Consider the following 12,669-nt stretch of genomic DNA (forward strand, 5'->3'; position numbering starts at 1 on the left):
AAAGTTATATTCATTTTTAAGAGGACACAAAATACTCCAAACTACTTTCACTTTTATGTCGCATTACAATCAAAAACCAATTAAAAAAAAAACCTCTAAAAGGTGTTAGCAAACAAGCTCACTCAATTGTATCATATAGTCGCCCACCGGTCCATGTCAAATTAAGGACAAAGATTTTCTTCAAATTAAGTTATAGATTTCTTTTTAAATTTAGTTTATTAAATTTGCATGCATAAAAAATATGTGTAATTCTTGCATGCATTTTTAACTTTTAGATACATTTTTAATAAAAACTTTATGTTGAAAGTAATTGGGTCAATGGCCAAGTTTGTTATCGGCATTATTTTTGGTTTTTATTTTCAATTTCCAAGTAGAGACATTAACAAAATAAAAAATACTCTTTAAAATACAAAACCCGCTTTAAAACATTTTTTTCAAATAAAAAATAAAATCACTCTTGAAAACAAATTAACAAAACATACCCAATAAAATGAATTGGGTCAAATAGTCCATGGCCCAACTTCTAATTGCGAGCCCATTTAATACATACCAGAATGAGAGGAAAACTTATTGACTATGGCATTGATTGGAAAAAGCGAGTCCAACAAATTCTGAATAATAGAAATAGGATCGACATCTTTTAAATTTCTCCTTTTTCTTTTTTCTTTTTTTATTTAAGAATGCAAGTACATGGATATAACGCATCAAATTAAAACGCAAGCTTAATAATTTTTAACACGGATGCCAATAACCCAAACTACTAGTAAAGGTGGTTAAATGCGTAGATGTTGAAAAAGTTGCCGACATGAACTACAACGAGAATGAGGTTCGAGATGACGAATAAGAGAAGGCCTACCTTATGCCAAAAGACAAAGGTTACAAATCACACTAATATTTTATAAGTATTCTATTATGATGATATGGTGGCCTCAATCAGTCATTGAATTTTTGTTAAAAATAAAATAAAATAAAGTGCTAACTAAAACTGTTACGTCAGCATAATGAGATATGGGGGTACCGAGTAGAATATTAGCGTGGTTTCTAACATTACTATTTTATTTCATTTAGTACATATCACATGTGACAAACATTTGGGTGCCAAAATTAGAATCATTTAAAATAAGAGTAAATATAGAAACCACATTTTTATCTCACAATAGTGATGTAGCAGTTTCAACTAACATTTGGATTAGTTATTGTTAAAAAAGAAATTGGGATTGTCTCGTTAACATTATAGGATAGTTGTGGAATAAAAATGTAATTTCTAGCATTTCTCTCAAAATAATGATTTTTTTTTTTCAATGGTTACGGTTTAAGCCTTCTATTTTGTAGAATTTTAAAAATTCAAAAAACCTCAATCCCATTAAATAATTAATTTCAAATCTTTTTGAACGAGTCAAAATATGTAAAAAAAGACCAGAAAAAAAAACTAGTCACATTTGTGATATCACTTTAAAAGGATTAATCAACTTTGAGTTTTCATAGAATTACTTATAAAGCTCGGTCTGTCTTAATAAAGAATTAGTGTAAAACCTAAAATCTATGAGTATCTTTATAAACCATTTACTTTAAATAAACAGATTTTATTTTAATATAAAATTGAGGTGTTACACCTACGAGTAATTCTAGAAGTCCCTCATGTGTTACTCTTATATCCCTAAAAAAATGAGGTGTCTTTTAAAATCACCATTTGATTAAAATTCAAAAGTGATCAATCAGAAGCTCAATAATAATTTTAAAAGCCACTTTATATTTAGAGGGATATAAGAGTGACACAAGATAAACTTCTAGCATTACTCTGAAACAGGTGCATTTCGGAACTTCCTATAGCTGGTGTTGCTGGCTTTAGGGGTGGACATCAGTTCGGTTAAGTTCATTTTCGGTTCGATTAACTAACTTTGTCGGTTAAGTTAGTAAATTCATCGACTTCATTCAGACAAACTATATTTTCGAAATTATCAGTTAAAGAGGTTAAGTCAGTTAATGCGGTTGGTTAAGTCGAAACAACAAATACAAAGTTTTTCTTGTAGAAACAACAAATCAAGGGAAAATTAAACCTATTTGATTGACCATATATATAACTAGATGCAACATATCGAAGCCAGAAGTTGTACATCATTATATGCTTATTTTAAAAGAAAAGTACCTGATTTTGGATTTTCAGTCATTTTTTCTCTTGATTCCAGCAAGGCCAACTTCACCAACCTTGTAACCAAACTACTGCAGCAGTGAATCATCCATTTTCGTCAGTTTCTGAGGGGGAGGCCAGGGAGTGGTAGGCTCTAGGTGGCTGCACCGATTTCGCATGTGAGGGTTAGGGCTCGTCGATTCGGCGGAAATTCGGAAAGATGAGGGGAAATGCAAAATTGGGAATGTGTCTTAGGGTTAGCCGAAAGAGATGAATATATAGTCTTTCAAAACAACATCGTTTCAATTGTAATGAAAAGACGTCATTTTGATTTTATTTTTTTTTAAAAAAAAAAAAGATCAAACGAAACGACGTCATTTCTGTCATGCAAAAACAATGTCGTTTCGTTTATGTCAATTCGGTTAATCAGTCGATTAAATGGTGGTTCGGTTCGGTAAGTCCGTTAAAGGGCGGTTCGGTACCAAACTGACTTTCGGAACAAAATTTTATACCGACTACCGAACCAAAATTAGTCGGTAGGCAGTCGATAGCAGTTCAGTGGTAGTTGATAAGTGGTTAACAAGCGGTAGTTGAATATTTTGCCCACCTCTAACTGGCTTTTTATGCGCAGAGCATCTCAGTTACCAGGATTCTCTTCTCTCCCTTTATAATCCTGATTGGTGGCAGAGTTTTACTTATTAGAATGTGTTGACTCTTGAGGCCATTGTTCTTGTTTTCAGTTTCGGTCTGTTGTTGGGTTGTTCCTTACGTACTTATATTAAAAAAAATTCAGGTTTCCAATTTGTATGGGTATGGCCGAAGGAATATCCACACTATTTGGATTTACGGATATACATCATGACAAGACGACGGGGACAAAACAAAAAAATTGCCGGCTTTTTGCAAGAAAAAAAAAAAAAGACACGTATTTATATTGGTCCGTTTGGCATTAGAAGGTGAATTGGGTGCATGTATTACCTGATGTACAGTATGTTAATCGGCAAAAAAATTAAAAAAAAAAAAGGGGAAGAAATACATTTATAATTCTTAATTTTCATTATTTTTGTAAAAAGTACTAAAATTTTAAAAAGTGTCAATTTATGATATTTATCTTTCAATTTTTTTTTTCAATTTCAATACTCTGTTAAAATTTTTCATTAAATTTTGTCAAAATTTCTAAAATACTATTTTTTTTGAAAAAAAAAAAAGAAACAAATTGCTAGGATTTAAGTTTTGGTTAGAATTTAACGAAAATTACAAAAATATCCATATATGCCTGAATTTTGAAAAAAATTTATAATATTTTTTTTTAAAAAAAATAAACATATGAGCATTTGAAAATTTTAATAGGATTTAACGAAAAATTTTAACGAAGGGTTCAAATTAAAGAATGAATACCATAAATTAACATTTTTAAAGTTTGAATATTTTTTTATAAAATTAATAAAAGATCAAAATTACAGACGAAGTTTCTAATTCATAAAGGTACCCGAAACAGGTGCATTTCGCAACTTCGATGTTGCTGGCTTTTTGTGCGTGAGTATCTCAGTTACCAGGATTCTCGATCTTCTCTCCCTTTATAATCCTGATTGGTGGCAGAGTTTTAGTTATGAGAATGTGTGGCTACTACAGCTGCTGGCATGCGCACATTATTTAAAAATCACTGGGTGGCTACTGCTGATGGCAAAAGACGCGTAAGAAATAAAAGAAACAACCAAAGGGTGCATGGCTGCTGCTTCTTAGTAAGCGATCTTTTACCTTGTCACAGGGCCTTTGATTGATATATATATATATGGATGGTACTTGGGATTAATACATAGCCGATCGATAGCTGAGCAGACGAAGGCTTCGACTTCATCAGAAAGTGTATTGGTGTCTGATATGGAGAGCAAACGTGGGCTTCTTCGGTTTGCCGATGGTGTGGACAAGCTGCTCTTGTTATTCGGGACGTTGGGTTGCATTGGTGATGGGTCGATGTGCCCAGTCACGATGTTCGTTCTCAGCGGTTTGATGAATGAGTATGGAGGTGGAGCTGGTTTTGATTTATCCATGGACGTCGTTGACAAGGTATGCATGCCAGTGATGGATTTGCAGATTGGTGAAATTTTCTTGAATATATATATGATTTACTTAATTGTAGCATAACTCACATGCAAGCTCTCCCATGCCTCATTACAGTACTCACTCAGGCTGCTTTATGTTGCCATTGGAGTCGGGATATCGGCTTTCATTGGTAAGAATAATTAATTTGATTCACGCATTTCATTCCATTTTGCCGTGCGATTTCACAAATTATAGAAACTGTATCGTTTGTGAATTTATTTTTAAAAGGTAAAAAAATCTCCGTTTTAACAAATGAATGTGTTTTTAAAAATATTATTTTCATCAACTGCAAATCTAGTTGTTACGTTGCTTGAACATCAAACCATTGTTGCCTTGGCAGACCCAAATTTGCTCAGGTTAACATGCACATTTAAGGATATATATGCCCATGTAGGACTTCAAAGTCCAACCTTTTTTTAAAAAATAAAAATAAAAAATTGGGTGAATGAATTTTTATTTAAGAGAAAACTTCACTTACAACACTTGATTTTTCTTTTATCATGCACTTTTTCAATTATACCCTTAAACTTTAAAAAGTGTTAATTTAAGGTTATCATCTTTCAGAAGTTTGCAATGTCAAGCATTTTGTCAAAATTCACCGTTAAATCAAACGGTAGATAAGTGAAATCCCCAAAATACCCCTAATAAGTTTATAAAATTACAAAAATACCTTGAATCTGGACGGAGTATTTTAGGGATTTCACTTCCCCCCTTAGGATTAAATAATGAATTTGAATGGGAGGGTTGGCATTGCAAGCTTTTGAAAGATTATAATTCTAAACTGACACTTTTTTAAATTTTAAGGGTTTAATTGCAAAAATGATGAAAGATAAGAAGTAGTAAGTGAAGTTTTCCCATTTTTTGTTATTACACCACAGCAAAATCCAAACCTTTTCCCATCAGCTAGGTTTGATTTGACTTTGTAGCTGCATCTCGCACTCTAGGGTCTTGATCAACGTACATTGAAAGTGATATTTATGTACACCTTTTTGAGTCTGTTTGGAGTTGCGATTTTAAACAAAACTGTGAAAAGTGTAACATTTGGAAGTGTGTTTTTAAAAAATAGCAACTTAAAAATGTATAAAAATATGCATTTTTAAGTCACGAGCAAGGGGATGCACCATTTTATAAGCTAAATTGCGATTTTATCAAACGATTATCTACATTTTTAAAAATCATGTTTTTCAAATTGCACATTTGAAATCATTATTTTTTAAATCGTATGTTTTGATACCGCGAATCCAAATGATTTGTCTCTTCTTTTTGATCTTTACCCCCAGAAGAAAGAGTACTAGGAAATGAATGTATCTAGTTGATCTAGATTTTGGCATTTCTATCTAGAGCCATTCCAGAGCTTCTTTTGAGGTTTTCCCGCTCAATCAAAATATAACTTGTAATAGTGATCATGTGAATTGGTAAGAAGAACATGAAACATTAGCGTTTAGTATCATATATTACAATAATAATGAATGAATTTTCGATGCACAAGTACTAAATTAACACTCAACAGAAGGACTATGTTGGACGAGAACTGCAGAAAGACAAACATATCGCATAAGAAAGGAATACTTAAAAGCAGTCCTCAGGCAAGAAGTTGGTTTCTTCGACAACAAAGATGCTTCTTCCACTACCTTCCAAGTCATTTCTACCATCTCTTCTGATGCCCATTGTATCCAAGATACTATAGCTGAGAAGGTTTTTGACTGTCTAAGATATTCTTTCATCTTCTTTTTCTTCTTATTCTTTTTGCTATTGTGTTAACATGATCTATATTTCTTCAATTGTAGGTACCCAGCTGCCTGGCTCACATCTCATCATTCATCTTTAACATAGTAGTTGCATTCATGCTTTCATGGCGACTTGCACTAGCTGCTCTTCCACTCTCTCTCATGTTTATCATTCCAGGAGTTGGATTTGGTAAGGTACTGCAGGACCTTGGAAGAAAGATGATGGATGCTTATGGGATTGCCGGTGGGATTGTAGAACAAGCAATCTCATCAATCCGCACCGTCTATTCATATGCAGGGGAGCATCAAACACTGGATAGATTCAGCTCTTCACTCCAGAAAACTATGGAGCTTGGCATAAAGCAGGGTTTTGCAAAGGGATTGCTGATGGGGAGCATGGGGATAATTTTTGCAGTTTGGGCTTTCCAGGCTTGGGTTGGGAGTGTTCTTGTAACGGAAAGAGGAGAGAAAGGCGGCGTTGTTTTCGTTTCTGGAGTCTGTGTCGTATTGGGAGGAGTGTGAGTTACTTTACTTCCTACATATTGCTATCATTTTTCCCATTAATAAGCAATGACAAGTTTTGTGCTTGGGAAGAGTCTTTATTTTCTTTGTATATAAATTATTCTAAAATAATTTGGGGATTATTTGTATCTTCAGGTCCATTATGAACGTGCTCCCAAATCTCTCATCCATCTTAGAGGCAACAAACGCTACTACTCGGATTCTGGAGATGATTGAACGGATTCCAGTTATAGACTCTGCAGATGGAAAAGGTAAAATCCTGTCATATGTGAGAGGAGAAATCGAATTTAAAGAGGTCTACTTTAGCTACCCATCAAGACCTGCTACACCTATACTTCAAGGACTCAATTTTAGGGTGGAAGCTGGAAAGACTGTAGGTCTTGTAGGAGGCAGTGGTTCTGGCAAGTCTACAATCATTTCCTTGCTTGAAAGATTTTATGACCCTGTCAAAGGAGATATTCTCCTTGATCAGTACAAAATAAAGAGACTACAACTTAAATGGCTGAGGTCCCAGATGGGACTAGTTAACCAAGAGCCAATTCTCTTTGCTACATCCATAAAAGAGAATATTCTGTTTGGCAAGGAAGAAGCTCCAATGGATCTTGTTATACATGCAGCTAAGGCTGCAAATGCACATGACTTTATCATTGAACTACCCCAAGGATATGAAAGTCAAGTAAGCAAAAAATGTTTTTCTTACTCCTTAATTAGTCCAATAATAAGTTGGTTTTTAATGTTGAATTACACCTTGGAAATGTTTTGCCTGTATCTGATCAGGTAGGACAATTTGGAGTTCAATTATCTGGAGGGCAAAAGCAAAGGATTGCCATAGCAAGAGCTTTGATCAGAGACCCAAGAATCCTTTTGCTTGATGAAGCCACGAGTGCTTTGGATGCAGGGTCGGAAAGAATAGTACAGGGAGCCTTGGATCAGGCTTCAAAAGGGAGGACAACAATTATCGTAGCCCACCGCCTCTCCACAATCCTCAGGGCTGATTTGATAGTGGTTCTTCAATCGGGAAGAGTGGTTGAATCTGGTTCTCATGATGAGCTAATGCACATGAACAATGGAGAGGGTGGGGCATATAGCAAAATGGTGCATTTGCAGCAACCGAGCATGCAAAATGAAAGCTTCAGTAGTCCCTATCATCAAACAGAACATAGATATCATTGGCAACAAACTAGTCCTAGGACTCCCCAAACACCATTAATTAGTGTGAGATCAAGCTGGCAAAGCAGCCCAGCCTATCCCATCAGCTCAGCATTTTCCATCAATCTCGCACACACATTCCAAAGGCACCCTTACGATTACCATAATGATGAAAAGATAGAAAAAAATGATTATCCTCCATATTCCCAATGGCGATTACTACAAATGAGTGCACCTGAGTGGAAGCGAGCTTTACTTGGATGTTTAGGGGCTGCTTGCTATGGAACTATTCCCCCAATTCAAGGCTATTGCCTGGGAACAGTTATCTCAGTTTACTTTATAAATGACAAGTCTGTCATTAAATCAGAAATCAGACTCTATTGCTGCATCTTCTTAAGCCTAGCAGTTCTCTGTTTCATTTCCAATCTCTTACAACATTACAGTTTTGCAATTATGGGAGAGAGTTTAACGAAGAGGGTGCGAGAAAAGATGCTCGAGAAATTGCTAACCTTTGAGATAGGATGGTTTGATAAAGATGATAATACAAGTGCAGCCATCTGTGCACGGTTAGCCACTGAAGCCAATATGGTTCGCTCCCTCATTGTAGAACGAATGTCTTTGCTCGTTCAGGTTTTCTTTAGTGCGTGCTTGGCTTTTATAGTTGGATTAGTAGTCGCTTGGAGGGTAGCCATTGTAATGATTGCTATGCAGCCTTTACTCATTGTGAGCTTCTATTCAAAGAGTGTTCTGATGAAAAGGCTATCTGGAAAAGCAAAAACAGCACAAAGTCAGGGCAGTCAACTAGCAAGCGAAGCTACCATCAACCATAGGACTATCACTGCATTTTGCTCCCAGGAGAGAACATTGAGCCTATTTGAAGAAGCAATGAGAGGTCCCAGAAAGGAAAGTGTCAAACAATCATGGTTTTCAGGTTTTGGCCTGTTTTTCTCTCAATTTTTGACGACAGCTGCTGTAGCTTTGACTTACTGGTATGGAGGGAGGCTTGTGAATCAGAAATTGGTCACTCCAAAACACCTTTTTCAGGTTTTCTTCTTGTTGATTAGCACTGGTAAAGACATTGCAGATGCAGGAAGCATGACTTCTGATATAGCCAAAGGTGGCAGCGCGATTAGATCAGTTTTTGCAATCATAGACAGGCAAAGTGAGATTGAGCCTGAAGACCATAATGGTATTAAAGTTAAAAAAACTTTTGAGGGCCGCATAGAACTCAAGAAGGTGTTTTTTTCTTACCCAGCAAGGCCTGACCAAATGATCTTCAAGGGCCTTAGTCTCAAGATTGAAGCTGGAAAAACGATAGCATTGGTAGGACAAAGTGGCTCAGGCAAATCCACTGTCATTGGGTTGATTGAAAGATTTTATGACCCCCAAAATGGATCTATATTGATAGACGAACGTGACATCAAGAGCTACAATTTGAGGAAATTAAGGTCACATATTGCATTAGTGAGTCAGGAGCCCACCCTTTTTGCAGGAACTATTCGTGAGAACATTGTCTATGGTAAAGAGAATGCTATAGAATCTGAAGTAAGGAAGGCAACAAGGCTCGCGAATGCTCATGAATTTATAAGGTATGCATCTCTCTCCTTTATATTGCTCAAAAACAGATTACATAAGTTGCGTTTTTGGTGAAAAGCCATTTTTGTTATGCAGTTCTATGAAAGATGGTTATGATACTTACTGTGGAGAAAGAGGAGTCCAGCTATCAGGAGGCCAAAAGCAGAGGATAGCACTTGCTCGAGCTATACTCAAAGACCCAGCAATACTTCTCTTGGATGAGGCCACCAGCGCCCTCGATAGTGTGTCAGAACAGCTAGTCCAAGAGGCATTGGAGAAGATGATGGTAGGCAGAACATGTGTAGTTGTAGCTCATCGACTGTCCACAATACAGAAGGCGGACTCCATAGCTGTGATAAGTGATGGGAAGGTTGTGGAACGAGGATCACACTATGATCTCCTCACTATTGGACGTGGTGGTGCTTACTATTCTTTAATTAAGCTACAAAACGGTAACTCCCCACCTAAGTGAGCCATCGTCTCATTGACAATGTGTAACATGTCGTTCCTTCCACCAGTTTGTTTTACATTAAAAAAGCAAGACCAACATGCATGACAATAACCCATTGCATAAGATAGTGTTTAGGTTCAATATGGAGACTCCTCTAAGATAGATTCAATCTGCCAAGATAAAATCACTTATTACAATGGTTTCGTTTGTTAATACTTTTTTGATGGTATTTTTTGGTGTTTGTTTGAAAAAATAGTGAAAGGATTTTTGAGTGTTTTGTGTTTTAGGTTGTCTTGAAAAGAGAAAACAAAATGGAAAAAAAGAAAAAAGAAAAAAAGAAGAAGCTTTAACTCTGTTTATGTTTTGAGTATTTCTGTTATATAAGCAAGAGTCATACAAATGAAATACCTGTAAGCATAAACACAATTATTATGCTAAACAAATACGTAGCGGAGAATAAAAGATTTTAGGGTTACTTCTAACCATCTTTGCTTCAGCGAATTAATAAACCTTTATGAAACAAAACCTTCAGAATAACAATATAATAAAGAGGTATCTTCTTAATGTCGTATTGATGGAGTACACATGCTCTATATTTATAGGCTAGGTTAGGGACCCTCAAATTAGAATTCACTATAATTCTTTCTCCCATCAAGGAATAAATAATGAATTAAATTGATATCAAATCAGTTTGCAAATTAATGCTGATTCCATTAGGCAATCTAATTGTAAGGGTCTGTTTGGGTTTGCGATTTCAAAAAGTCCGATTTAAAATAATGATTTTAAAATATGCGATTTGAAAATAATGATTTTAAAAACGTAGTTAAGCGTTTGGCAAAATCGCAGTTTAGCCTTTAAAATCGCGAATTTATCTTTAAAATTCTGCGTTTTCAAAAAAGCATCATCTTATCTACGATTTGAAAAAGCAGATTTTCTGCGTTTTCAAATCGCAATTTTTAAAAACGCAGTTCTCAAACGATCTATGTTCTGCGATTTGGTTTAAAATCGCACTTATTGTCTATGAAATCGTAATCCAAACGCACCCTAAGTAAATTACTATACCGTACACCTTATAAACAATTTATTAATTAATATAATAAATCATATATACATGTGGCATATAGGACATATATAGAAGATAAAATCTTACATTCTCCAACTTGGCATTTATGACACATGTTTTCATGGTGTTATGTTCTTTAGTGTGGCCAACTACTTATGGAATCCTCTCACCCAGATAAGAAAAAATGCTTCACATGAATCATGGCGGTACAACTATTATTTTTGTTTTGAAAAGAAAAAAAAAATGAAGGAAAAAGAAAAAAGAAAAAAGAAGCTTTAACTCTGTTTATGTTCAGAGTATTTCTCTTATATAAGCAAGAGTCATACAAATGAATTAATACCGTAATTAATAACAATTCCTTCTGCAATTATACTGCTTGAAAAGTATGCAGCAAAATCCATAAGGCTCAAACAAAGTCAGTATAAATTCTAAATAACACGTGAATTTTGTATTCATTTATATTAATTTATACTCATGCTTTATCAGAAAAATGATCGATCCTTAACCCTAAGATTGTAAGATTGCAGAAAAATGTTTCTTGATGGAAACTTGAAAGGTGACCAAGCTGCAAAATCTTTTGGGTCACCTCCTATATTTTGGTACATAAAAGTGATGTTAGCTTTCTTACTTCTATGCTATAACATCTGCTTAATATTTTTAATGTGACACCAGAAAGTTAACTCCTATTTTGGGCAGGTTGATTGTAAAGATATTAGGGTATGGGATAGCGTAGACGTAACTAGTGCTTCAGAATGTCTAGGCAAACAAAAATGACTATTTTTAATTAACTTCAGTTAATATATACTCAAGGCATGCATATTTTCTAAAGGGAACAAAAATGATGACTCATATAACATATGTTCGACAAATTCCTATAGCTTGACAAAAAGGATCCCTTCTTGTGGGGTGGCTCAGAGACGACGGTTGTGATATCATGCATCTTTAAGGACAGCTGTTGATTATCCAAAAACGACCGTCGTCTAACTCCACTACCAAAGAAAATGATTGTCACAAGGAAAAAAGAGCCTTCTGGGACAATATTATCGTCACCATTGAAAGTGCACTTTGGGAGCACACTTGAAATCAATGAAATGTCGTCCCCAAAAGAGCATAGCTCGCCTCCAAAAAAATGGCTTACATCTCCCGAGAGCTAGGGATAAGTTATTTTTCAACCTAAACCCCTTATTTTTCGTTGACCTTGCAAACAATTTTCATTGACTTTTTTTTTTTTTTTTCGTCTCACAAAACTTGGTCATCCTTAAAACATTCATTGTTTTCGATCAAATGGTTTATATTTTTTTGTCCACAAGTACCCCTCTCCTGGCAAATATCTACACCACAACACACCATTTTCTTTTGTGCTCGTAGAAAAGAAGAAATTAATGAAAGACGAAGAAACGAAAGAAAATAAGAAAAGGAAAGGAAACAGAAGCACAACAAACAATTTTTTTTTTTTTTTTTTTTGTAAAAGAAATGCTGCAGTTTAAATTAAGAAAGTCCTAATTAAATCTGGACCCTTCATTGAAACCATATCTTTTGTGCGTACCATTATTTCATTTTTGACAATGTCAACTAACCTTGGATTAGCCTTTCTTAAAAAAAAAAAAAAAAAAAAAAAAACTTTGACACTTTAATATGTTGACATAGAAATTAAATGCCTTATTCAAAAAAAAAAAAAAAAAAAGAAAAAGAAAAAGAAAAAGAAATTAAATGGATCAGATTTTGTGGTATAATTATTTATTACCATATTTGTTTTTAATAACTCATTATTTATCATCTCGATATTTATGATTTATTATTTTAACTAAAATTTTAAAAATAAATATGATAAGAAATGTTGATAATGTCGAGAGTTGAGCTACCTGGCACAAAATTCATATTCGTAGACCATAAAAATGATCCAAAGCCCCTTTCAATTCTACTTGCGTAGTAGGGAATCTTTTCCCAAACA

The 12,669-nt window shown here is 34.7% G+C and overlaps 1 protein-coding gene across 1 annotated transcript; it reads left to right on the forward strand.

Moving 5' to 3' along the window:
• The first annotated feature begins 3,846 nt into the window (after positions 1–3,846).
• On the forward strand, positions 3,847–9,868 carry LOC133865650 (ABC transporter B family member 15-like). Its single transcript, XM_062302073.1, has 8 exons — positions 3,847–3,870; positions 3,960–4,195; positions 4,307–4,361; positions 5,742–5,926; positions 6,019–6,476; positions 6,616–7,156; positions 7,258–9,218; positions 9,301–9,868. The coding sequence occupies exons 2-8, from the start codon at positions 4,010–4,012 to the stop codon at positions 9,674–9,676; spliced, it is 3,762 nt and encodes a 1,253-aa protein (XP_062158057.1). The 5' UTR covers positions 3,847–3,870; positions 3,960–4,009; the 3' UTR covers positions 9,677–9,868.
• Positions 9,869–12,669: the final 2,801 nt, after the last annotated feature.

Source organism: Alnus glutinosa, chromosome 1, assembly GCF_958979055.1.
Source record: "Alnus glutinosa chromosome 1, dhAlnGlut1.1, whole genome shotgun sequence".
NCBI classification, from domain to species: domain Eukaryota; kingdom Viridiplantae; phylum Streptophyta; class Magnoliopsida; order Fagales; family Betulaceae; genus Alnus; species Alnus glutinosa.